Source organism: Polypterus senegalus, chromosome 2 (genome assembly GCF_016835505.1).
Source record: "Polypterus senegalus isolate Bchr_013 chromosome 2, ASM1683550v1, whole genome shotgun sequence".
Taxonomy (NCBI): domain Eukaryota; kingdom Metazoa; phylum Chordata; class Cladistia; order Polypteriformes; family Polypteridae; genus Polypterus; species Polypterus senegalus.
Genome location: NC_053155.1, coordinates 134276902 through 134300588, shown reverse-complemented (window position 1 = coordinate 134300588; position 23687 = coordinate 134276902). Strand labels below are relative to the sequence as shown.

At 39.4% G+C, this 23687-nt stretch overlaps 1 protein-coding gene across 1 annotated transcript in view; it reads right to left on the bottom strand.

Annotated features, from left to right (window-relative positions):
- LOC120523388 (transmembrane protein 255B) overlaps positions 1-23687 on the bottom strand; it is a 208394-nt gene that overhangs the window by 70392 nt on the left and 114315 nt on the right. Inside the window, exon 4 of the mRNA XM_039744663.1 lies at positions 18228-18317. Coding sequence (XP_039600597.1) covers positions 18228-18317 — 90 coding nt within the window. The remainder of the gene's footprint in view (positions 1-18227; positions 18318-23687) is intronic.

Below are 23687 nucleotides of genomic sequence, written 5' to 3'. Positions count from 1 at the left end.
TCAGCAAAGCAGTACGGTACAATCGTATTTGCTCAGACCTGACAGACTAGGATCAACAATTGCAGGAGCTCAGACAAGATTTCATTAGACAAGGATATACCCCCAAAACGACAGACACTCAAATAAGAAGAGCTACTACCATACCCAGAGACAACCTTCTGGAATATAAAAACAAAGACAACAAGAACCGCATCCCCCTTGTTGTCACCTACAACCCACATCTTGAAACACTTCGAAAAATTATAAAAGAACTTGAGCCAATGCTAAACAACGATCAAACACTGAAAAATGTATATCCTGAACCTCCCCTCCAGGCATACAGACAGCCACCAAACCTTCAGCAACTAATTGTCCGAAGCTCCCTAAATGAACCAACAGAAAATGGCACATCTCCCTGCCTACAGAAAAGATGTAAAACATGTGCCCACATTTACAATACACACCATATAGTTATACCACACTGCCGACTTGAACATCACATAAAGGGATCATTGTTCTGCAGATCATTTAATGTAGTCTACCTAATTCTCTGCATGAAATGTCCTGTCACTGCACTCTATGTGGGAGAAACTGGACAAACACTCTAGCAGAGAATGAATTTACACAGGTTCCACATTAAACATGGCAACACAGATGTTCCTGTAGCGGCCCACTTCAACAGCCATGGGCACTGTGAGAGGGACTTTAAAGTCACAGTGCTTATGGGCAACTTCAGAACACAGCAAGAGAGAAAAAAATGGGAAGTTAAACTCATGTTAAAATTGAATACATTACAACATGGCTTGAACAAGAGACAAGAGTTTTATGGCCAGGTATGAGGACTGTTTGCATCTCTCAGACTGACACAGAAAGCCTGTCTACAGACCCATATTGTTTTGAAAAACTCATCATAAACTTCAAAGGACTTTGTTGGACAGTTAGCTTATCCAAAGATCTTGACCATTCATTGCTCTTCTCTCTCTTGTTAAATTAATCTCAGCCTGAATTAATCTGTTAACTTTTTACATTTAAGATTTTTTCCTTTAAAGATTTACCAATGTTGTTTCTTGTCCTAGTGTGTGTATATAAACATAGGGTACTCCAGTTTCTGTATTACATCTTTCCTGAAGAAAGGGCCTGAGTTGCCTCGAAAGCTTGCATATTGTAATCTTTTTAGTTAGCCAATAAAAGGTGTCATTTTGCTTGGCTTTTTCTACATGTAATAATCAGAAAGGGCGGTCTTAATGCCAGTCTGTGGCACTTGTGGCAAAGAACAGAGGGTGGCATGTCCAACTGCAAGTCAGCAGCGTTCTGGTTCAAGTACTATTTATCATGATCTTATTTCTGTTTTGTTTCACGACATCTTTCAATTACATTTGCATTTTGCATTGTCATCTTCTGCATTCTGAAATTTAAACTGATTACATTTCCAGTGTCCCTTGCGATATCAGATTCATCTCTGTCAGTCATAAATTGTTCTTTATTAGTTCACATGTCTGACTTGCTCCTCCACAATAATTATGCGGGGAGTTTAAAATGATCACTCCAGTACATTATTAGTATTCTGTAGATTTCTCTGTTCCCATATGTCCTATCATGATGACTGTGTTATCCATTCAATGAGTAAAACTCAATTACTTGAAGAATCCAGGCCTCAGTTGCATGTGATGAGGTGACAAGGTGATCACCTCAGGCAGCGCTTTGGTAAGAGTGACATATTCATGCAACATCTATACAGGGGTGGGCAAAAGTAAGTTTACAGTTGTTTGTATGGAAAAAGATATGCAGTGTATGATTATCACAATAGCTTTATTAACTCAATAGCTTTATTAACTCAAATGAATGTCACAGTGGCACATTGCACTTAGGTACAATCTTGTAAGTACTCAGATTATCTATAAGATACCTTTATATGTAAACCAACCTTTGCCCATCCCCAGCAGATATATGTTTAGCATTATGAAATAAGAACACAAAAACAGAGAGTATAGAATAAAATTTGAGAACTACATACATATCCATTTCCTTTTTTTATATACTACCTACCTTTAGAAAATTGAAAATATTTTCATTATAAATGGTCTTACATTTTGCTTAACACAAATTGCATAGCCTCACTACAATGCAAGCTTCCAAGAACCAAAATGCCGCATGCGCATTTCAAGGCTACAGGTTACTACTTGATATTGACCTTCATTTTCACATATCATCACATATCGTAGGATGTATTTACTGGTGATGTTATTATTTAAACTGTGGTTCATTTCTGGAATGTCACTAAGGTGTCACTCACTTGTACAATGTCTATTAAATGTTTGCACTGTACAAGTTTAGCTAAAAATGGCAGGCAGGCTCCTTATAAGTTGCAGGACAGTCAGAAACTGCCAAGGCAGGATGAGAGAAACAGTCAAAGTTCCTTTCACGTTCAATTTCAAAATCTGAAAACTTCACAAAAATAGTGGTTTTGTCAAACAAAAGCAATGAAGAATTTATACATTTTTATTGTTTTTAATGTCTGTTTTGTTTGTTTTACTGATGAAAGCCATTTTATTTTATTTTTCACTTATTGTTCTTTAATGTATTATTCTTTTGTTATTACCAGGATGCACTGTAGTGTTAGGTTATTGAATTGTGAAGCCTATATTGCAATACGTAATGTACTTAGATTGCAAGTATCATTTCAAGCCTAGTAAGGTTTATATATGTTTGGGGTAAAAATGTGCCTTGCTTCAGGCGGCATTATTTAATGCACAGGCTCTTATTACAAGTACAATATAAAACAGGAGTATGTATCATTATATTCAGGTTAAATCTTTTTTTATTTTTTTACAATTGAATGTATTGTTTTTAATTTATTTGATTTTAATAAACTTGAACTAACAAATAGAATTAATTAAACATGAGTATAGTTTTGTAAATTTTTACTTTAATTTATTAAGTTGCTGGGGCATATATAAAAAGACAGAGGAATTATAAACATCATTAATTTGTTATACATTGCTAATGTCTTCAAACTACTTTTTAACTTTGATTTTTGATATAATTTTTATATATTATTTTTGCAAGGTGTGTTTTAGACTAATTATTTCAACAGTTTGGTGTACTGTGTAGTTTTTGTTTTGTAACACTTCAAGTTATTTTAAGCTGTATAAGTGCATGCACCCAGCCTCTCCTGTAACAGAATCCCAGTAACTTCTGATACATTAGAATGATTAAATAAGACATGGGACTCTTATGGAGAGGGTCCCGGTGTTCAGGTTTCTGGGCATTGAGCTGGAGGATGACCTGACCTGGAGCACCAACACCAAGGAGCTGCCGAAGAAGGCGCAGCAGAGATTGTATTTTCTGAGAATCCTCAGAAAGAACCATCTCCCCAGAAATCTGCTCCTTGCCTTTTATCACTGTTCCATCAAGAGTGTGCTCACGTACGGACTGTGTGTGTGGTATGGCAGCTGCACTTCCTCAGAAAGGAAAGCGCTCCACAGGGTCATCAGGACAGCGGAGGGAACAATTGGCTGTACCCTCCCCATTCTGGAACAAATCTACACCTCCCGATACCGCAAAAAAGCAATAGACATTTCACAGGATGCATCACATCCCGGTCATTGCCTCTTCCAGCTTTTGCCATCAGGTAAGAGATACAGAGCAATGAAAACCAGGACAAACCGCCTTAAAAACAGCTTTTAACTAAAAGCAATCATGGCCCTGAACTCAGAATAAAACTGCTCCATATCATTCTCCCAATATGCAATATGCAGTGCAATTTGCATATTTTGTAAAGTACTTTTATTACTATTTGGCTTATTATTTTAACTCTTATGCCTCACATTGAGTCAACTGCACCTTCAATTTCGTTGTTCCTTTGTAAAAGTGACAATGACAATAAAGATCTATCGACCTATCTTATAAAATGGTCTTTCACATGCAAGTATTTTCACATTAACTAATTTGGCTGGCACCTTTATCGAAGGCGACTTGCAACATTTATGATACAATTGGTTACATTTTTCTTTTTGGTTTTCCAGTTGTAGCACTGGCAGGTCAAGTGACTTGCTTATGGTCACACAGTGTCAGTAGTGGAATTTGGACCCACAACCTCAGGGTCTGAAGTCCAAAGCCTTAACCACTACAGTGCCTACTATTTTATTTAAGCATTTATTTGTCCTTTTCACATTTTTCAAATGTTAATGGAGAAATCATTCAGAGGGAAGAAAATTACCTGAGTATTTATGTTAAAAATTACAAATAGTAAAAAAAAAAATACGAAGAAAATTACAAATCATTCATTTCTGTTTGCAACTTATGTCATTTTTTAGGTCCCAAGGAAATCTCTAGTAAGAAAAAAGCAGAAACAGCAGTTGAAGACGAGACTTTTGCCCGTATGACTCGCTCCCTTGCACTCCATTAAGGCCAACTGAAGCACTACCAGCTTGTTATTGTATGATGTATTCACTCAAGAGAATGTGACGGACTTCCCTGAGGATATGACCACCCAGTTGATTTATTGCTACTTTTAGGACAAGGTAGGTAGTCCATGATTCTCACTACACTTGATTTATAATCCGCCGACAAGCTCATTTGTATGTGAAGGTGATTACAAATGCCCTCAGTCTTTGCTGATGCCCAAACAGCATTTCAATCATCCATAAATGACACCTGCATGTTTATGCACTAGTGTACATAGTTGATAATCTCTTCTTCTCAAAAAATGAAAGCAATCACATCAGTCATGTTCTGAGGGATATTAACTCGACTGTTCAATAATAATCTGCTTGACAAACATGAGGTATGTGAATTTCATTTAAAAACTGCTAGCTTCCAGGGATGTGAAATTCATCAAAAAGTGACACTTAGGCATTCAAGTAAGATGCTAAAGAAAACTTTGACAGAACCCGCTCCAGTGAAGTACTTTTACAGATTTATTGCTTTAACCAAAAATTACAGGAGCTTCATTATAAAGGTTTTGCCTTTCCATTAATTAACAATCATAAGAAAAAAATTCTCAGCATTTTCATTTAACTCCAACTGCTCAAAAATTGGCAAAGCGCTGGTCTTTCAAAAACAAGTTTTTATATTTTTCTTCACAGTCTCGTATTATTTTCTTATGCCCTCCTGGTTCTCAGTTCCTCCTTATTCTCCTCTGTCATGTCTGACCACAACCTCTGTTCATTATAGCTGCATGTACTTTCTCTTATCCCCCATACGCTTGATGATGTTATACTTCCTTTTTGCATAACAAACGTTTTTGTGAGTAAAGCAGTTTTTAAGGTTTTACTTGGGCTTTGTGGATGCTGCAAAGTGCCACATGGACTCATCTTCGATTTTACAACATCTTTCTCATTGCACTTTGATTATTCAGATGTTTGAAAAATTGCTGAGCTTGATTCTAAACACCCTGGTCATCCCCTTTGTACTCTGTACCCAGTTTGTAATTATGTATGTAGACCCATGGAGGATTAAGACCAATAACTCATCCGCACTAAATTAGGCCCCACCTCTAATGATCATCATGTGATGAACAATGGATTTCTTAACTATCATTCTGAACTCTTTTCCAATTCTTCGAGTTCCTCATGCACCTCAATGAAGTCTTGAATTAAATAATATCCTTGAACCTGCACACCGTCTGTCTCTTGCTTTATCACTCTCCCCAGCCACCTACATGTCTCCTTATGGAACTGAATTTGGCCACCCATGTCTTGTTGCAAGATCTACGGTCAATCTCGCTAAGACTAAAAACATTGAGCATGCCTTTTGGGCAAGTGCTGTGAAATTCTGATTTCTACAATGAAATGGCAGACATCTTTTATTTGCAATTCTGATCAATGGTCGAGTGGCATTTCCTTCTGTGACCTCACTCCCTAACCATCTATTTTTTTCCTCTGTTATGCTTCAATTTTCATCCTAAAACAAAACCTCATTCTCTGAACTCACAATTGTCCTGTGATTTTGCTCCACTGACTTCTCCTCTATCCTTGCAAAATATTTTCAAGAATGTCATATTTTGTTCCAGAAACCCTAACTATTTCACCCAACTCACAATGACTCATACATATGTCCTTACTCTCTGTGAATGTTTTTTCTCCTGGGTCTCCTACTTTCTGCCAGTTATTTTCTATTTGGTTTACCTGGCACCTTCCTCCGCATGTTTCTTGTACTGTCCTTCTATCTTCTCTTTCTGGTTACAGATACAACTGCTTCTCTCTTCATTTCTGACTGTAAATATCCTTCATATTCCTAAACTCTCACACTGTTGGACCTTTCAAAGCTTTCACTGATTCCTCATCCATGTGAACAGCTTTGTCTGGGCACTGTAGCGGCTAAACTGTTTCTGGACTCTCAGTGGAAAACTCCTGAGCTTCTTTTTTTTGACAATTGGTCATCCTCATTTTTTAATCTAATTCACTTAGAACTGTCCACATCTTGAATTAACTGAACATCCTTGGAATCCACTGTGAAATGGTCCACCTTGGTCTCTGCAATGAAAACCCCATTATCTGGGGGCCCATTGACATCACAGGTATAACACACTTATGTTCATTTAGCAACCTGCTTAATGGTTTTCTTGTCTAATTTGATTTTTTCCACTCCATCTAGGTTGCTTGTTCGTTTAAACTTTGCTTTTAAGCTGTACTTGAGTGGGATGAGGTATGGGGGATACAGTGCAATGTATGGGGTATAATAGTTTTGCTCCTTTCTTAGCCAATCTGTTTTATGTGGTATTGGATGTCTTCATTTATTAAAAAAATGTTAAGATATACAAGTAAAAATTTCATCATACTCTGCACACATGACAATACTATTACTACTACAAATTTTACATTGTCATATTTTCTGGACTCTCTGGCATTATTCTGGTGAGACTTGAAAGTGTTCCAATATTCTATGAACTTCTCCTCAACAAAGTCCTGAATTAACTGTTATTTAGTTCACATTAAGATAGATAGATAGATAGATAGATAGATAGATAGATAGATAGATAGATAGATAGATAGATAGATAGATAGATAGATAGATAGATAGATAGATAGATAGTACTGTATTTCTCATTACTTTCATGGGAGTGTTCAGTTTTAAACTTGTGACTGTAAAAACACAACTAAAATCTGACGTTCACTTTTTGTAATTGACACTTTGGGAGGTAACTGTACTTGGAGGAAATACTGTACAGTAAGTATGTTTGTAACATAGTGTTCTGTATACATGCTCTTACATGCTGATACTGGCAGCCAAAAATTCTTCTTTGCTCCATAGACTATGTGATGCCCAACTAGACCTTCCAGGTTGTTGGACACAGACAGGAATTGCTAAGGGAATCATAAATCACGTTAGCATTTTGGCAAACCACAGGCATGATGCATTCTGCAGCTGAGTAAATACAAATGTTCTAGTTATCCAGTGAGGTCAGTACGAATTTTGAACAAGGGAATAAAAAACTGTACAAGCAAACTGCTGGCAACTTCATTATCTAAATTAAAGTCCATTAAATGAGCGGGTGTTTGTAAGTGAGTTTACCTTGCGATAGTCCAGCATGCCACCCTGCCCTACCCCCAGTGCTGGTGGGATAGCCCCCGACCTCCCATGATCATGAGATAAAAATGTGAGCTCAGAAAGCACATGAACAAATGAGGAATAAATTAAAGTTGGATGTACAAATTATGAGATGACTGAATTTATTTTTCCCCTTATGTATAAAAAGTAAGTGCACTTAAAAGTTCTGCATCACTTAAAAAGGTCATTGGAATTCATGTGAATTAAATGTACTTGATTAGTTGATGACCAGCAGAAGGAACTGGCATCTGCAAGTTATCTCATTTTTGTTCATTAAAAAAATCACAAAATAAAAAAAATTCTGTTCTTTGTCAGCTGATGATAAGTTACTTTAACGTGATTTTTAATAAAGTCAGTTATGTTCTGCTATGTAAAGTCACTTGATTTTTTACATGACAATGCAATGCTGGTCAGAAATACAAAATCACTCCAAAGAATGAGTGGTAGATTAGTATACCTTAATATAATCATTGCTTATGGATGGTAAATTGTAACAAATAATAACACACAAACCATTGTGAAAAAACTGTGACTTTTAAATGCAGCACATTGAATAGCTGCATAACAAGGAAAACTACTTCAATGCTTTTCAAATAAAATGATGAATTATTATTACTAAGACTTAGGTACATCTTAAGAAAGCTGAACATGCTTCAAATAACAAGAAAGAAAGAAAGAAAGAAAGAAAGAAAGAAAGAAAGAAACCCAGCTGGCCCATTGAAGTGTTGTCTTCAGTGCATTCCTAAAGCTCCCTCTGCTGGTGAAGCCATAGAGTGACATATTTTCTGGTACAAAGCTGTTACTCACAGTGAGACTCCTACATGAATTATGTAAAAGATTTTAAAAGTGTTACAAGTAATAATGAGTTTTTTACATTAGAAAATTATATATGCTTCAATTGCTGAAAAACCAAGAGATCTGGGGAACAGGCCTAGCCATTTTCATGTTTTTTGCTCACAAGGTATCATTAACAGTATTAAATACTTTTAATTTTGAGATGTGTACAGGGTATAATGAAATTCTTACACACACACACACACACACACACGAGCAACATGTTGACACTTTCTGAAGTCACAATAAACAAGAATGTATTAAAATACAGAAGTTCATTTTGTTACTAGAAAAGACATAACAGCTAAACTGGTGTATTCCTTGGCATTGTTTCCATTGTGATCAGCAACACAGGAGTGCCGCAGGGGACTGTACTTTCTCCAGTCCTGTTCAGTCTATACACTTTAGACTTCCAATACAACTCGGAGTCCTGCCACGTGCAAACGTTCGCTGACAACACTACTATTGTGGGCTGCATCAGGAGTGGGCAGGAGGAGGAAGCTAATCAAGGATTTTGTTAAATGGTGCAACTCAAAGCACTTACGCCTGAACACCAGCAATACCAAGGAACTGGTGGTGGATTTTAGGAGGACCAGGCCCCTCATGGACCCCGTGATCATCAGAGGAGATTGTGTGCAGAGGGTACAGACCTATAAATACCTGGGAGTGCAGCTGGATGATAAATTGGACCGGTCTGCTTATACTGATGCTCTGTGTAAGAAAGGACAGAACCAACTATAATTCCTTAGAAGGTTGGCATCCTTCAACATCTGCAATAAGATGCTGCAGATGTTCTACCAGACGGTTGTGGCGAGTGCCCTCTTCTAAGCAGTGGTGTGCTTGGGAGGCAGCATAAAGGAAAAGGATGCCTCACACCTGAACAAACTTGTGAGGAAGGCAGGCTCTATTGTAGAAATGAAGCTGGACAGTTTAACATCCGTGGCTGAGCAGGCTCCTGTCAATCATGGAGAATCCACTGCATCCACTGAACAGTATCATCTCCAGACAGAGGAGCAGCTTCAGCGACAGACTGCTGTCACCATCCTGCTCCACTGACAGACTGAGGAGATCGTTCCTCCCCCACACTATGCGACTCTTCAGTTCCACCCGGGGGAGTAAACGTTAACATTTTACAAAGTTATTGTCTGTATTACCTGCATTTGTATTACTCTTTAATTTAATGTTGTTTTTTTTTTTGTATCAGTATGCTGCTGCTGGATTATGTGAATTTCCCCTTGGGGATTAATAAAGTATCTATCTATCTATCTATCTATCTATCTATCTATCTATCTATCTATCTATCTATCTATCTATCTATCTATCTATCTATCTATCATAAAGTCACTGAATGGCAGACAATTGCAATGCACACTCATACATGAGTTTACATTCACTCATACAGGGTAATATTAGTAGAACACTGCATGATTTTAGGAATCACAGGAAAAAAAATCCAAAAATAAAGGCAATTAGGAAATTATGTGATAACTGCAATAGATAGAAGCTGGTGCAATACAATATGTTTGCGATGGGGTTAGTTTGAATGTGCACAACACAGTGCTCTGCCATTAGTCTAGTCTGAACACAGCCACTCTGCTGCAGGATTACACTGATGTTGAACAACACGCTGTAGTGAGATTTCTTTGGGCAGAGGGAGTGAAACTTGCTGAAATTCCCAGAAGGATGTTGGCTTGTTTGGGTACCCGTTTTACACAAACTTCATAGTACCCCAAGTGATAATGCACTATGGCATGTGCAGATCCATAGATGATATCTAAATGTATAGCAACAGCAGGCAACGTAATCTGTTGGGCTGCTCTGATGAAGGCGTTTGCCATGCCGATGTGGGATTGTGTACATGATGTTGATGGTCGACTAAATTGAACTTCGTCCGTTACATGTGTTTTTTCTTCTTTAAATTGTTCTTACCATTCATAAACTTTTCATTGGCTCAAGCTGTTTTCACTTCCATACTGAGCCAACATCCTTCGGTGAATTTTGGCAGATTTCACTCCCTCTGCCCAAAGAATTCTCACTATGGCACACTGTTCAACAATGATGCACTCCTGCAGCAAAGCGTCCATGTTCATTTGACCTTGGCCTCAACTAGACTAACAGCAGAGCCTGTGCTGTGCGTGTTCGAAACTACCTATAAGCCATTATGAATGTGTCGTATTGCATCAGCTTTTATCCGTTGCGTAATTTTCAAATTTCCTTTACTTTTCGATTTAATCTCAAACATTACAGTGAGTGGTTTAAAGTCACGATATTGGTATAGCTTGAAGATTTTGGGCAGTGCATGCTTTTAGATTGTTCTGATAATACTAGTGTTGACGGTTCTCAACTTTCTGATGTAGCTGTGCATTAAAGTTGACTAAAACTCAGTTCAGTACTCCAGGCTATCACAAATGTGTGCCTAGGGACCATTTTCCAGGCTCTGGAGAGGTAAGCCCTTCCACCTTGGGACGAGAGGGGGCGCTGATGCTAGTAATCTCTTCTCCTTTTCCTGTAGCACAGGACAACACCTCGACAAAGCCCCGCCCCTTCCTGTTCAGACGATATATAAGAGGCGCCTTATGCCAGAAGGAGGCGTCTCATTTGCACCTTAGCCTAGGAGGAGGACAGAGCTGTAATTCACTTCGGCTGAAGTTTAATGATTGGCTCTTTCAGTCTATTTACTTGATTGTGTGCAGCTAATTTTCTTTCTTTGAGTTTATTAAACAGAGCATCCCAGTCTTTTTCCTGCCTACCTTGGCCTGCTTACCCGGCCATATTTACAAGGCATATTACAGGTTTCTAAAACATTCCAATTTGTTTCACTGAAGGTTCTTTTTACATTGAATTACCCAATAAAGAGAAGGTTGGTGTTCCTCTGTTTTTAGCTGAGAAGGCTGTGCTTTGGCCTTACTGCTCGGATTTAATTTGTGTAGATTTTCTTATTATATCAAACAAGCACTGTTTATTATTTGGTCTGCTGGAGCCAATCCCAGGCAACACAGGGCGCAAGGCAGGAAACAAACCCTGGGCAGGGCGCCAGCCCACCGCAGATAATCGGCATTCTTTTGCCTTTATTATTAATAATTATGCCACTCAAGTATGTAATTTTGTATGTTTGGGGATGATCCAGAATTTCTCAAACCGCCTTGATTTGTTCCTCTATTTAGGATCAGCTTTGTGCAATGAAACATTATGCTCTACGTCTTATCTATTTCTAACTTGTCTTCTTTTTCTTCCCCCAGAAATACAGTGTGATTCCGAAGGATACTATATAAATCTGCTTGGCTCCACAAGGTAATCAAGGAAAATGCAGAGCATGCAAGAGAGGAACGACACTTTAATTAATGTTGCTCGTTTATTACTCCTTCAGCCCTGACCTCCCATTTACCCCTTTGTGGCAGAGTCCTTTGCACAGTTTAATGAAGCTTATCCAGAGATGAGATTGTCTTGTAGAGACGCTGATGTTGATGTTAAACAAAGGGCCATTTACCACCTTCTGAGCTCACATTAATTTCAATCAAATGCAATAAAACACACACGCTGGTCAATAATATTATTTCAACTTCTGTAGCATACAAATTTGCTAACACCCATAAAAAAGAAAAATAATTATAATAAAATACCCTGAAGGGGTCATTTTTGCCTTTGAAAGCACTAATAACAATTTTTACCCTTCTTCCAGATAGGAAGAGCTTCCATAAAATCCTTAAGACTAATGGTCCTTGTTTAACAAAAAGGTTTTCTTTATTAGTCAATATGCATTCGCCGAGCCTGAACCTCCTGGAAATCAGCAGTCATTATTTTCTCAGTATATTTGTTTCGGGGACACCAGCTGAAGGAGACCATGCATGGTAAGTTATACAAGGTAAAAAAGAGAACAGTAAAATCACCCAAATTCTGCAGCACACACGTAGAGGGTGAATAACAAATGACAATAGACTTTATATTTTCAATATACTGGCAAAAATAAAGCTTGCATGGTGAAACAATTAAATTAAAGACTCTCTATTGTACATGTTTATGTACATATTTATAAATTGATTAGTTGTGCTAGCTGTCTAAGATGGGTGGAAATGTCAGTAATCAATGTAGACCTCAGCATTAACGTTTGCACTGCACCATGCAATGTGTATGTTTCTGCTATATGCAATGGGATTCGTAAGAGCAGTGTTAATTTTGTGATGCGCCATCTGTTGGAAGGACAAAGGCAATACATTTTATTACTAGAAATTAGGGCTGGGCGATTTTTTCGATTTTTTCGATTAATTTGAATTTACGTTTTAAGACGATTTATTTTTTTATTAAATCAAGGTATAGCGATTTTTTAATAAAAAATTAGATACATTCTAATTGCACCTATGGCAGAATAATTAAGAGGCTTGTCCGACTCCGAACACATGATGGCACGCCTAATTAACCTCTCACCTGTGAGTACAGTGCTCTATGAAGGAACATAATAGGCTACAGAAATAATATCATAGAGATGGACGGCTCTTCACGTCAGGATGACCTTGTGCCAAAGAAAGATGGTAACGTTTCCTCTGTGGTTTGGAAATGGTTCGGATTCGAGAGTTCAGACGTCGAACAAACTTTTGTCAAATCAAAATATGCAGAAAGTCAGTTTCAACCGGCAGTGGCAGCACCACTAATTTATTCCAACATTTGCGACAAAGGCACCAAGCTGAATGGGAAGAATGCTCAAAGTTAAGAGATGAAAACAAGCCAAATCCAAGTGCAAAAGGTCCACCTAAAATTGCAAAACGCCAGATGTCATTAGCGGTATCATTTTCCAATTCCGTTCCATACGACAAAAAGGCGCCCCAATGGAAAGAAATGACAGATGCTGTGGCGTTTCATATCGATAAGGACATGGTTCCCATATACACCATTGAAAAGCCAGGGTTCATAAAAATGCTACACACTGCTGATCCAAGATACAAGTTGCCGAGCCGCAAATATTTCAAAGACGTAGCTATTCCCCGAATGTACACTGAAACACGTGAAAAAGTAGCGGAGCAGCTTGAAAGGGCATCTTTTTTTTCTACGACGACTGACCTGTGGAGTAGTCGTACTCTTCAGCCTTACATGAGCCTTACAGCCCATTATGTTGACGCAGAATGGAAACTGCGAAGTTTTGCCTTCAGACATGTTATTTTCCCGACGATCATACTGGGGAAATAATTGGTCATGGGCTTAAAGATGCTCTGGCGTCTTGGAAGCTTGTGGCGGATCGACAGGTGTGCGTGACCACTGACAGTGGAACGAACATGATCAAAGCAATGAAGATGAACGACTGGACACATCTTCAGTGCTTTGGACATCGTCTTCACAATGCCATTGGTAAGTATGATTAATAATTCAAGCATTAAAATCGCAGTTATTCAGATGTTATTTCATTAATAGCTGAAATGATGATGATGATGATTATTATTGTTTTGCTTTTGTAATAACAGTGCCAATCACTTAACATGAGTTTGTTGGTTATAGATTCATATTCTGCAGTTATGAAGGAGAAAGCTCTTTACAATACTTCTGTCAAAGTACAATGAACTGCTATTTCAAATCTTTTTTTGTTTTTGTTTGTTTTTTGTTTACTGTTGAAAATTTGCATAACTTTTTGAGTTGACTGATGTAATGTTTACATTGGTTAAAATGGTTATTTTCTTACTATATATTCAGAAGTATTTAATGTTTAATTCAAATTGCAAAATATTTACTTTCATATTTCATTCAAATCTTCTGCAAAGATATTTAACTCGTGAATTTGTTTTACATTTATTTACACCTTGTTGACCAATTTATGTATGGCATGGCCATTAAAAATACAATGTTCCTTAACCAGATGGTTTTTCAAGTTACTTATAAAGAGAATGTTACTTACCTGTAAGTCATGTTGTTGTAATGTTTTAAGTTGACTAGTTACACAATAAAAAAAATCGAAATCGTGAATCGGTCAAACTTTATGAAAAAACCTAGATTTTTTTTTTTGCCTTATCACCCAGCCCTACTAGAAATACTTGTGATGTACCATCTGTTTGAATAACAGAGACATAGCAACCAGATGGACACATAGACACGTATTCTTTTATTAAGGTAGATTATTGAATGTGTGAAACAGAATGTAGAGTAGTGTTGAACCTTGGTTCACGACCATAATTCATTCCGAAACTCTGGTCGTAAACTGATTTGGTCGTGAACCGAAGCAATTTCCACCATAGGATTGTATGTAAATGCAATGAATCCGTTCCAGACCGTACGAACTGTATGTAAATACAGTGAAACCTCGGTTCACAAACGTCTTGGTACACGTACAACTCGGTTCACGACCAAAAAGTTCGCCAAACTTTTGCCTCGGTTTTACGACCACACACTCGGTATACGAACAAGCCAGTTTACCTTTCGGTTTGTGCGTGCTGATGATTTCTGGCATGCTTTCACTGTGAACTCTTTGTGCTCTATTTCATGTCCCTTCCGGTTCGTACACACCGATTACTGTATTTAAGCACGTGTTGAGCTGCTCCCTGTTCATTGTTCTCAGTCAGACGTGGGTGCTTTATCTGTGATCTCTTTGTGCTCTACAGTATTTCGTGTGCTTTTGCAGTTAGCCATGGCTTCTAAGCAAGTGAAGAGTAGTGAGAAGAAAGTTTTGCAGAAAATTGAAATCTAAGTATAGAAAGAAATTATTGAAAAGTATTGAGCATGGCATGCGTGTTACTGATCTTGCTGCCGAGTACAAGAAGTCAAAACCTACGATTTCGACTATTCTAAAGCAGAAAGAATGTATTAAAGCAGCTGATGTTGCAAAAGGAGCTACAGCATTAACTAGGCAGAGGCTTCAAGTGCTGGAAGAGGTGGAAAAAATGTTTACCAATTTACTTATTTACCAATTTGAGAACCCTCGTGCTTTCAAGCAGCACAATGTAAACAAAGCCAGACTGCCAGTGATGTGGAAGGCAAACACGAAGGGTTGTGTCACAAGGACCTTGTTTTTAGAATGGCTGCATGAGGCTTTCGCTCCCACCAGCTAAACAGCTAAAAACACCAGAAACCCAAGAAATCATAAGAGAGAAAACACCTGGAAGAAAACATCCCTCCATTGCGAAACCAGACTCTCCCTCAAAACTGTAACCTCCTCTCCACCCAGTTTGAAAACAAAAACAAGCCTTTTCTACCTGATGCGTCCAGTCCTCCCTCTCTTGCTCATTCGCTCACTCTCTCTTTCGTGTGTGCGTGCGTCTCTCTCTTGCACACATGTCTGTGTGTGTGTTTCTGTCTCGCGCGCCTCTGTGTGTGTGTCGCGCGCTCTCTCTCTTGCTCGCTGCACAGGAAATGCACAGGGAGAGACTGAACACGTACAAACCGAAAAGGAAACTGGCTTGTTCACTTATCAAGTGTGTGGTCATGAACTGAGGCAAAAGTTTTGTGAACTTTTTGGTCGTAAACCGATTTGCACGTGTACCGAGACGTTTGTGAACCGAGGTTCCACTGTGCTTGAACTCTAGTTTGATGGACACCTCTCTTCAATTGGGTGGTAACCCTCATTGACAGTCAGCTTTCACTATGTCCAGAGAAGGATTTGTGGAGAAATTCAGGTTCCATAGTTCATTTTCTTTCTAGCTTTAATTTGCCTATCACAATTTTATTTTATGCAACTCACATAGCATGGAATGAATATTTAGTTCCATGCAAAAGTTTGGCCTCCCTGGGCCAAATTACATATTTTCTTAGTATGGAAAGTAAAAAAGAATAGTTAATAATACTTTGTGGGAAAGGAAACTAAAACAGTGGCACTTTTATAAAAATTGTATAGTTGTAATTTATTTGATGAACATTTGTGCACCCTATTAAGTCAGTACTTAGGAACACCTTCTTTGGCACAAACTAAAGCTTGCAAATATTTTTTGTAGCCAGCTATGAGTCTTTGAGTTTCCCATGAAATAAATAATAGTGAAGTCTGAGGTTAAAAATGCGGAGTTTAAACAAAAACAATCTCCATCCACACATCATTTACATAAGTATCTCCACCCTCACTAAAGTAACCAGAAACACATATGACGTGGCTGTTCGCCTACACAGGGCATGTGCACATCAGCAGAAACAGGAAGAGGAAGGGTCCTCCATGGTAAATATTCATGGAGAACAGCAATGGGGTAATCTGAAAAACAAAAAAACGAATCGTTTTGTTTGGACTGACGTTGAGATGGAACTGTTATTGAGAGTAATGCACAAGTATCAAGTGAGCACAGCAGCTCAGAAAGGTGAATGAGTAGAATCTAATCAGGGGAGGGCTACAAAGTAAGCAGGAACCAGTAAGAGTAAGATTACAGGCAATGTTTTCACCCATCTGCACTGCCACGCTGAGCCAGCATTTTCTGAAACATATGACTCTGGAGAGAATTTTCAAAAGTCTTTGTTTCTGAGGGTTAAAAACTCAGGGATAGTGTGGAGGAAAGGTGTAAATTCTACATTATTAAACAAAAACCTGAAAATGTTGATGTAGCCTAAATCTCTTTTTTTCCAAAATCCCCCAAATACCTTCAGGAGCTTACATGTAAAAATGTATCTGAAAAGAAATACATTTGGAGTTTCACCATATCATAACAACAGGTAACAGAGTTTTCAGTGTTATAACCGTGGAATGTTTGCTGCCCCATGAAGGTCTGGTTGGACCATTTTTGGTTTCCTGTCAGTCTTCTGTGATCTCTTTCTCATTTTGGTGCTTGTGGAATGCTTATGTCTAGGAGATTCTGTCACTTCTGGTCTCTGCCTACTCACACTACATGCAGAGGAATTCTCCATTTGCCAATATAAGTTTTCCACTTTGTCTGCTGTCTCAAGCTCTTGCTTAGCTTTATATTGTCCAGTGCCACTCAGGTATAAGCATTACTTCTAGCAACATCTTCTTACAGGTCCAGGGACCTTACAGAGACTATGTCATTTTTACCTGTGAATAAACTGTAATAGTAGATATGAGCACCACAAAGCTGAGAGAGCCTACTGTAGTGCAAGGGACCCCTTTGTAGTTTGCAGTCATAGTCAGCTGCTGGCCTAAGGGGATTAGAGCAGGCACAGAAAACTCCTACAATGTAATACAGTGGCACAAATTCAGTCCCCAATCTGCCGTCTCATGGAGGAGTGAACTCTTCAGCAGAGATAAATGGTGCTGTGAACAGGCATCACTCAGGGGTGGGGCAAGTGTAATGGGAGGAGCTACGTGCAGCAGAGGCTTGACAAGTGAAGGAGAGAGAGCCTGTGGGAGATACCCTTTGGGTTTACAGTCCCACCTTATGGAGGTCTCCATTAGGACAACAGCACAAAAAGGCCTATGTGTAATCCATTGGCCTAAGTTCAGTTCACCACTGCTGTTATTTCACAAAGGATGGAAGCCGTAAGGGAAGTATTGCCCTCAGTGAATTCCTTAGTAGTAGTAACAATTTAAAAGAAACTGCATCAAAAATCTTTTGTACCTAAAAACCAACAAAATTAACAAGAGCACTCAAAGTCTGTTAAACTTGTCAACTGCGACCAACAAGATCCATTATTTTATACACACAGACATTCAAGTTAACAAGGACCATTTAATCAATACATTTGTACAAATACTGTAAGCATAACCCAATAAGACAATTATACTTCATATTCTGTATTCTATAGGTATCACATGCGTTAACAGTGCATATAATCATTTGTTTCTGCTGAAATCAAGAGTCAATTTCTCTCTGGGCCAGAAGTCCTTAAATCATTTTTATATAAACAGTTAACCAATTGAGATGTCACATTTTTAATGATTAACAGCACATGGAATGGAACAGAGTGCCTATTACAAACTGAGGAAAAGGTTAAAGCAGTCATAATACAGTACTTACAATATACTCTGCAGCAATTACCCCATCCACAATAGCACAGAAGAATGCCGCTATCACCCCAATGCTGATGAAGACAATTGAAGCCACAAGCTGCAAAGGAGATAAACACACATGTCATTCAATTTTATTAGTATTTCATGTTGATATGCTAATGTTCTTAGTTGATTAAAGTCACATCATAATATTCCAGCACATTCTGACCCATATGCAAATCTCTATACAGTATACAATACATTCCAAAAAAGCCACTAATAATATATGACTGGTGCAGTAGCTAGAACTGCTGGCTCATAACCCTGAAGCCTGGGTGTCAGGACTTACCACTGCATGTACGTTTGATTGACTGGCAAGTATAAATTGGCCTCATGTGATGGTCTGGTGTTCTCAGCAGGGATGTATTTGGTCAGGGTGGGCTCACAGTGCCCGCAGTCTGCTGCTTCAAGAAGTAGTTTTGGTAATACATAGGCCAATGGATAGTGTGATGCCTTCTAACATATTCTTAGATATGCATATGGTTCTTTATTCTACATCTATCTATTTTTAAACCAACTCAATCCTGTTACAGGGTCACAAAGGCACAAACCCTATCCTGATAACAATGGGCACAAATATAGGGGCACTATTTTGTATGTTTTTCAGATGTGCAAGCAAGAATTTGGAGTTGCTATGTGGTAAAGTGAGGTGCGTGGCATTTTAAATAAATATTCGTTGCATTCGTATCTTCATGTGGGGGGACGTGGTTGCGTGGTGAGCGGTTTCTGTATGCAATATGGGAGCGGATGGCCCTGCACTTAGTGTAGGATTGTCCACGACCCTAATTGATGCTGATTGCCCCAGCTATACCATGTCCCCATTTTAAAAGGGAAGTGTGAGTGTGAGAGAGGAGAATCAACGGAGGTGAAAGAGAAAGAGAAACAGAGAGATAGAGAAGAAGGCAGGAGGTGGAAGGAGCCAGTGCAAGTGAGCTGATGGGAGCAGGCTCAAGGGAGAGAAGGCAGGCAGCTGGGGAGGAGAGTCCCTTCAGTGTAGCGAGAGGCTGATGCCCGGGGAGCTAAAGGAGTGATCACTCTGGCTGAGCAACTCGGGGAGCCAGAGCAATGTGCACTAAAAGGAGCGACTCACCATGGAAGACTGGGAAGGCAGCAGAGGTCAAGAAGGCTTGGGTGGAGAGCTCCAATGTGAGCGCCATTGGCTGTTGGGGTCCCAAGTCAAGGTCCGGAGAGGTAGCCTTACCGTAGCCATGGAACAGTAGGGACCCAGACTTGCAGAAGGTCAGCTGCGCCTGTTATTAGGGCAACTCCTCTGCTGGAAGGCCCATATGGGATAAGCAGAAGAGCCGCCAGTGAGAAAGAAGGCACCAGGCTTCTTAGTAAAGACAGTTTCCTGCAAGGTGATTTTAACCTTGTTTTTAATGGATTTGTTTATTCTGATTTTAACCGCCCACCTCACCTTTGTTTTTATTGGATTATTTATTTTCGATGAAGCACTGCACTTTCTGAACACTTGTTTTTTGATTTTTTTCAATAAAATTACTGATCACTTTTATACCATCCCCTTGCTCCAAGTGTGGTTTATCCTCATCTGCCAAGTTCATCTCGGTTACGGTACTGATGGTGTCAGGTACAAGAGACTTCCATAATAGAAGAGAGAGCCAGGAGCCGACCTGCACCGTCACATGCTATAACTTGCCCATGGTTTTAACCATGTCTTTGGAATATGGGTGGACAACCCATATAGACATGGGGAGAACATGCAGACTCTATATAGGTAGTAACTGGACTATGATGCAGACCCTTGTGAGACAGCAGAACTAACAACTGCACCACCATGTTGCTCTCCTTTAATATATACTGTAACAAAATTCATATTTCTAAATTAAAGTAATATATTTATATTCCAATCCACTATCCCGCTAACAGTGGATGCAGAAGGTGTTGGTCCATCACAGGCCCCACTCATGTGCACACCCACTCCCATTGACACCAGTCTCATTTGGGTTCGCTAGTTAAACTAATCTGAACATCTTTGAATGTTGGGTAGAAAACAAGAATAATGTGAGAAATATCCACCTAGACTTGTGTAGAATGTGGACACTGCCTTAAGACAGCACCTGTACTGTTTCTACTGCAGTATCATGGAGCTCTGACTCAGCAATGTCAAATACTGCATCTCTATGCAGCCACTGTAAAGTTTGGCATGTTGCACTATCAGGGGCAGATCTAACATTTGGGTGTTTTGGGGGTGTGCCCAGGGAATCCATGACAGCAATGGGCTTTTTCATCAATAACCTCCCGCAGCTTAAAGAAATGATTGAGTATATGCCAGGGACCCAGACTCACTTGAATAATCAACTGAGTATCCACAAGTCTAAAGGACTAAGGGGTGACCCGAATCTTGCATTGAAATCAAGAGTGACTGATGCTATGCTGCTTTAAACAGCCCAATGTCCATGTGTTGCATTGTTAAAAGTATGATCAAGTCACCCAGGGACTTGTGGGAATCTCGCCTTATCAACTATAAACTATTCCAAAATGTGGTATTAACATACAAGACAATACTTACAGTGGGATGCAAAAGTTTGGGCAACCTTGTTAATAATCATTATTTTCCTGTATAAATTGTTGGTTGTTACGATAAAAAATGTCAGTTAAATATATCATATAGGAGACACACACAGTGATATTTGAGAAGTGAAATGAAGTTTATTGGATTTACAGAAAGTGTGCAATAATTGTTCAAACAAAATCAGGCAGGTGCATAAATTTGGGCACCGTTGTCATTTTATTGATTCCAAAACTTTTAGAACTAATTATTGGAACGCAAATTGGCTTGGTAAGCTCAGTGACCCCTGACCTACATACACAGGTGAATCCTATAATGAGAAAGAGTATTTAAGGGGGTCAATTGTAAGTTTCCCTCCTCCTTTAATTTTCTCTGAAGAGTAGCAACATGGGGGTCACAAAACAACTCTCAAATGACCTGAAGACAAAGATTGTTCACCATCATGGTTTAGGGGAAGGATACAGAAAGCTGTCCCAGAGATTTAAGCTGTCTGTTTCCACAGTTAGGAACATATTGAGGAAATGGAAGACCATAGGCTCAGTTCAAGTTAAGGCTAAAAGTGGCAGACCAAGAAAGATTTCGGATAGACAGAAGTGACGAATGGTGAGAACAGTCAGAGTCAACCCACAGACCAGCACCAAAGACCTACAACATCATCTTGCAGCAGATGGAGTCACTGTGCATCGTTCAACCTTTCGGCGCACTTTACACAAGGAGATGCTGTATGCGAGAGTGATGCAGAGGAAGCTTTTCTCCGCCCACAGCACAAACAGAGCCGCTTGAGGTATGCTCAAGCACATTTGGACAAGCCAGCTTCATTTTGGAATAAGGTGCTGTGGACTGATGAAACTAAAATTGAGTTATTTGGGCATAACAAGGGCGTTATGCATGGAGGAAAAAGAACACAGCATTCCAAGAAAAACACCTGCTACCTACAGTAAAATATGGTGGTGGTTCCATCATGCTGTGGGGCTGTGTGGCCAGTGCAGGGACTGGGAATCTTGTCAAAGTTGAGGGACACATGGATTCCACTCAGTATCAGCAGATTCTGGAGACCAATGTCCAGGAATCAGTGACAAAGCTGAAGCTGCGCCGGGGCTGGATCTTTCAACAAGACAACAACCCGAAACACTGCTCAAAATCCACTAAGGCATTCATGCAGAGGAACAAGTACAACGTTCTGGAATGGCCATCTCAGTCCCCAGACCTGAATATAATTGAAAATCTGTGGTGTGAGTTAAAGAGAGCTGTCCATGCTCGGAAGCCATCAAACCTGAATGAACTAGAGATGTTTTGTAACGAGGAATGGTCCAAAATACCTTCAACCACAATTCTGACTCTCATTGGAACCTACAGGAAGCAAAAGGCGGATCTACTAAATATTGATTTTATTTCTTTTTTGTGGTGCCCAAATTTATGCACCTGCCTGATTTTGTTTGAACAATTATTGCACACTTTCTGTAAATCCAATAAACTTCATTTCACTTCTCAAATATCACTGTGTGTGTCTCCTATATGATATATTTAACTGACATTTTTTATCGTAACAACCAACTATTTATACAGGAAAATAATGACTATTAACAAGGTTGCCCAAACTTTTGCATCCCACTGTATTTATTATTTTGGTATAAGCTACCTATTTTAAACATTTAAATAAGCACCTATTTTAAACATTTGTTATGTATTCTCATGTATATCCATGAAAGGGAACCTTCGGGATGTAAAAAAAATTGTGCATAAATTAATAAATCTGTAGTAAATAAATAATTTAACTATAAGAGCAAATTGTTTAAATGATGCAGTGAAATTGATTGAAAATCTGTTAAACCTAAAAAATGAGGCCAGGCGAGCGAAGTGGAAATTACCGTTGTGGCGAGTGGCTGGGGCTGCTACCCAGCCAGGACACCCAGGAGGACCGGAGGAGGGCTTGCGCCTCCTCCAGAGCATGAGGGGGCGATTGCCCTGGTGGCTTTCGGGACCACGGGTACAGAGCTTTGAAGCTCAGCCCTGTAGGGGCCCATGGTCACCGCCAGGGGGCGCACCAATGCCTATGGAGCCCTGGACCTCAGCATTTCCGTCACACCCAGAAGTGCTAGGGGGAAGAGGATCAGGGACACCCGGAGTACTTCCGGATGCAGAGCCGGTACTTCCGCCACACTGGGGAGTGCCAGTGGAAGATTGCTGGGAGGCACCTGGAGCACATCCGGGTGTGCATAAAAGGGGCCACCTCCCTCGATTCGGGGCTGGAGCCGGGTGGAAGAGGACAAAACTTGTGAGGAGAGGAAAGAGGTGGCGTGAAGAGTAAAGGCATTGTGAAGAAAGGCCTGGACTTTGGGGTAATTGGTGCTGCAGCACTGGGTTGTGTGCTGTTCCTCCTTTGTAAATAGTGTAAATAAACGTGTGTGGTGCTTTAATATCATGCCTACCTGTCTGTGTCTGGGCTGTTGCCCACACCGTATATACTTGTGTTTAAGTTCTCCTGTGGAGAAGTCGGGGCTTGATTTTACGGTATAATTTCCAGTATTTTATAATGTTGATCGTATAAGTTGAATACAGAAAACTCAAGCTATTGGTTCAAGAGATTATGATATGCTAATGCCCACCTGAAAAGTAACCACGGAGCACACTGCCATTTTTTTTCGATCTATTGTGCCTACGTGACCACACGGTAATACCCGAACTATTCCCGAAGCGACGTTTGCACTGGTTTGTGTTTATTGTATCTCACACCCTCATACACCTTTATCATAAGAGCATCCCTTATCTACGATGGAGCGTTCGATCAGAAGAAAATATGAATTTCGTTTTAAATTAAATTTTGTTGAAATGGTGAAAGAAATTGGTAACTGCGCTGCTGCAACAAAATTCGATGTGTTTGAGAAACTGGTGCAAGAT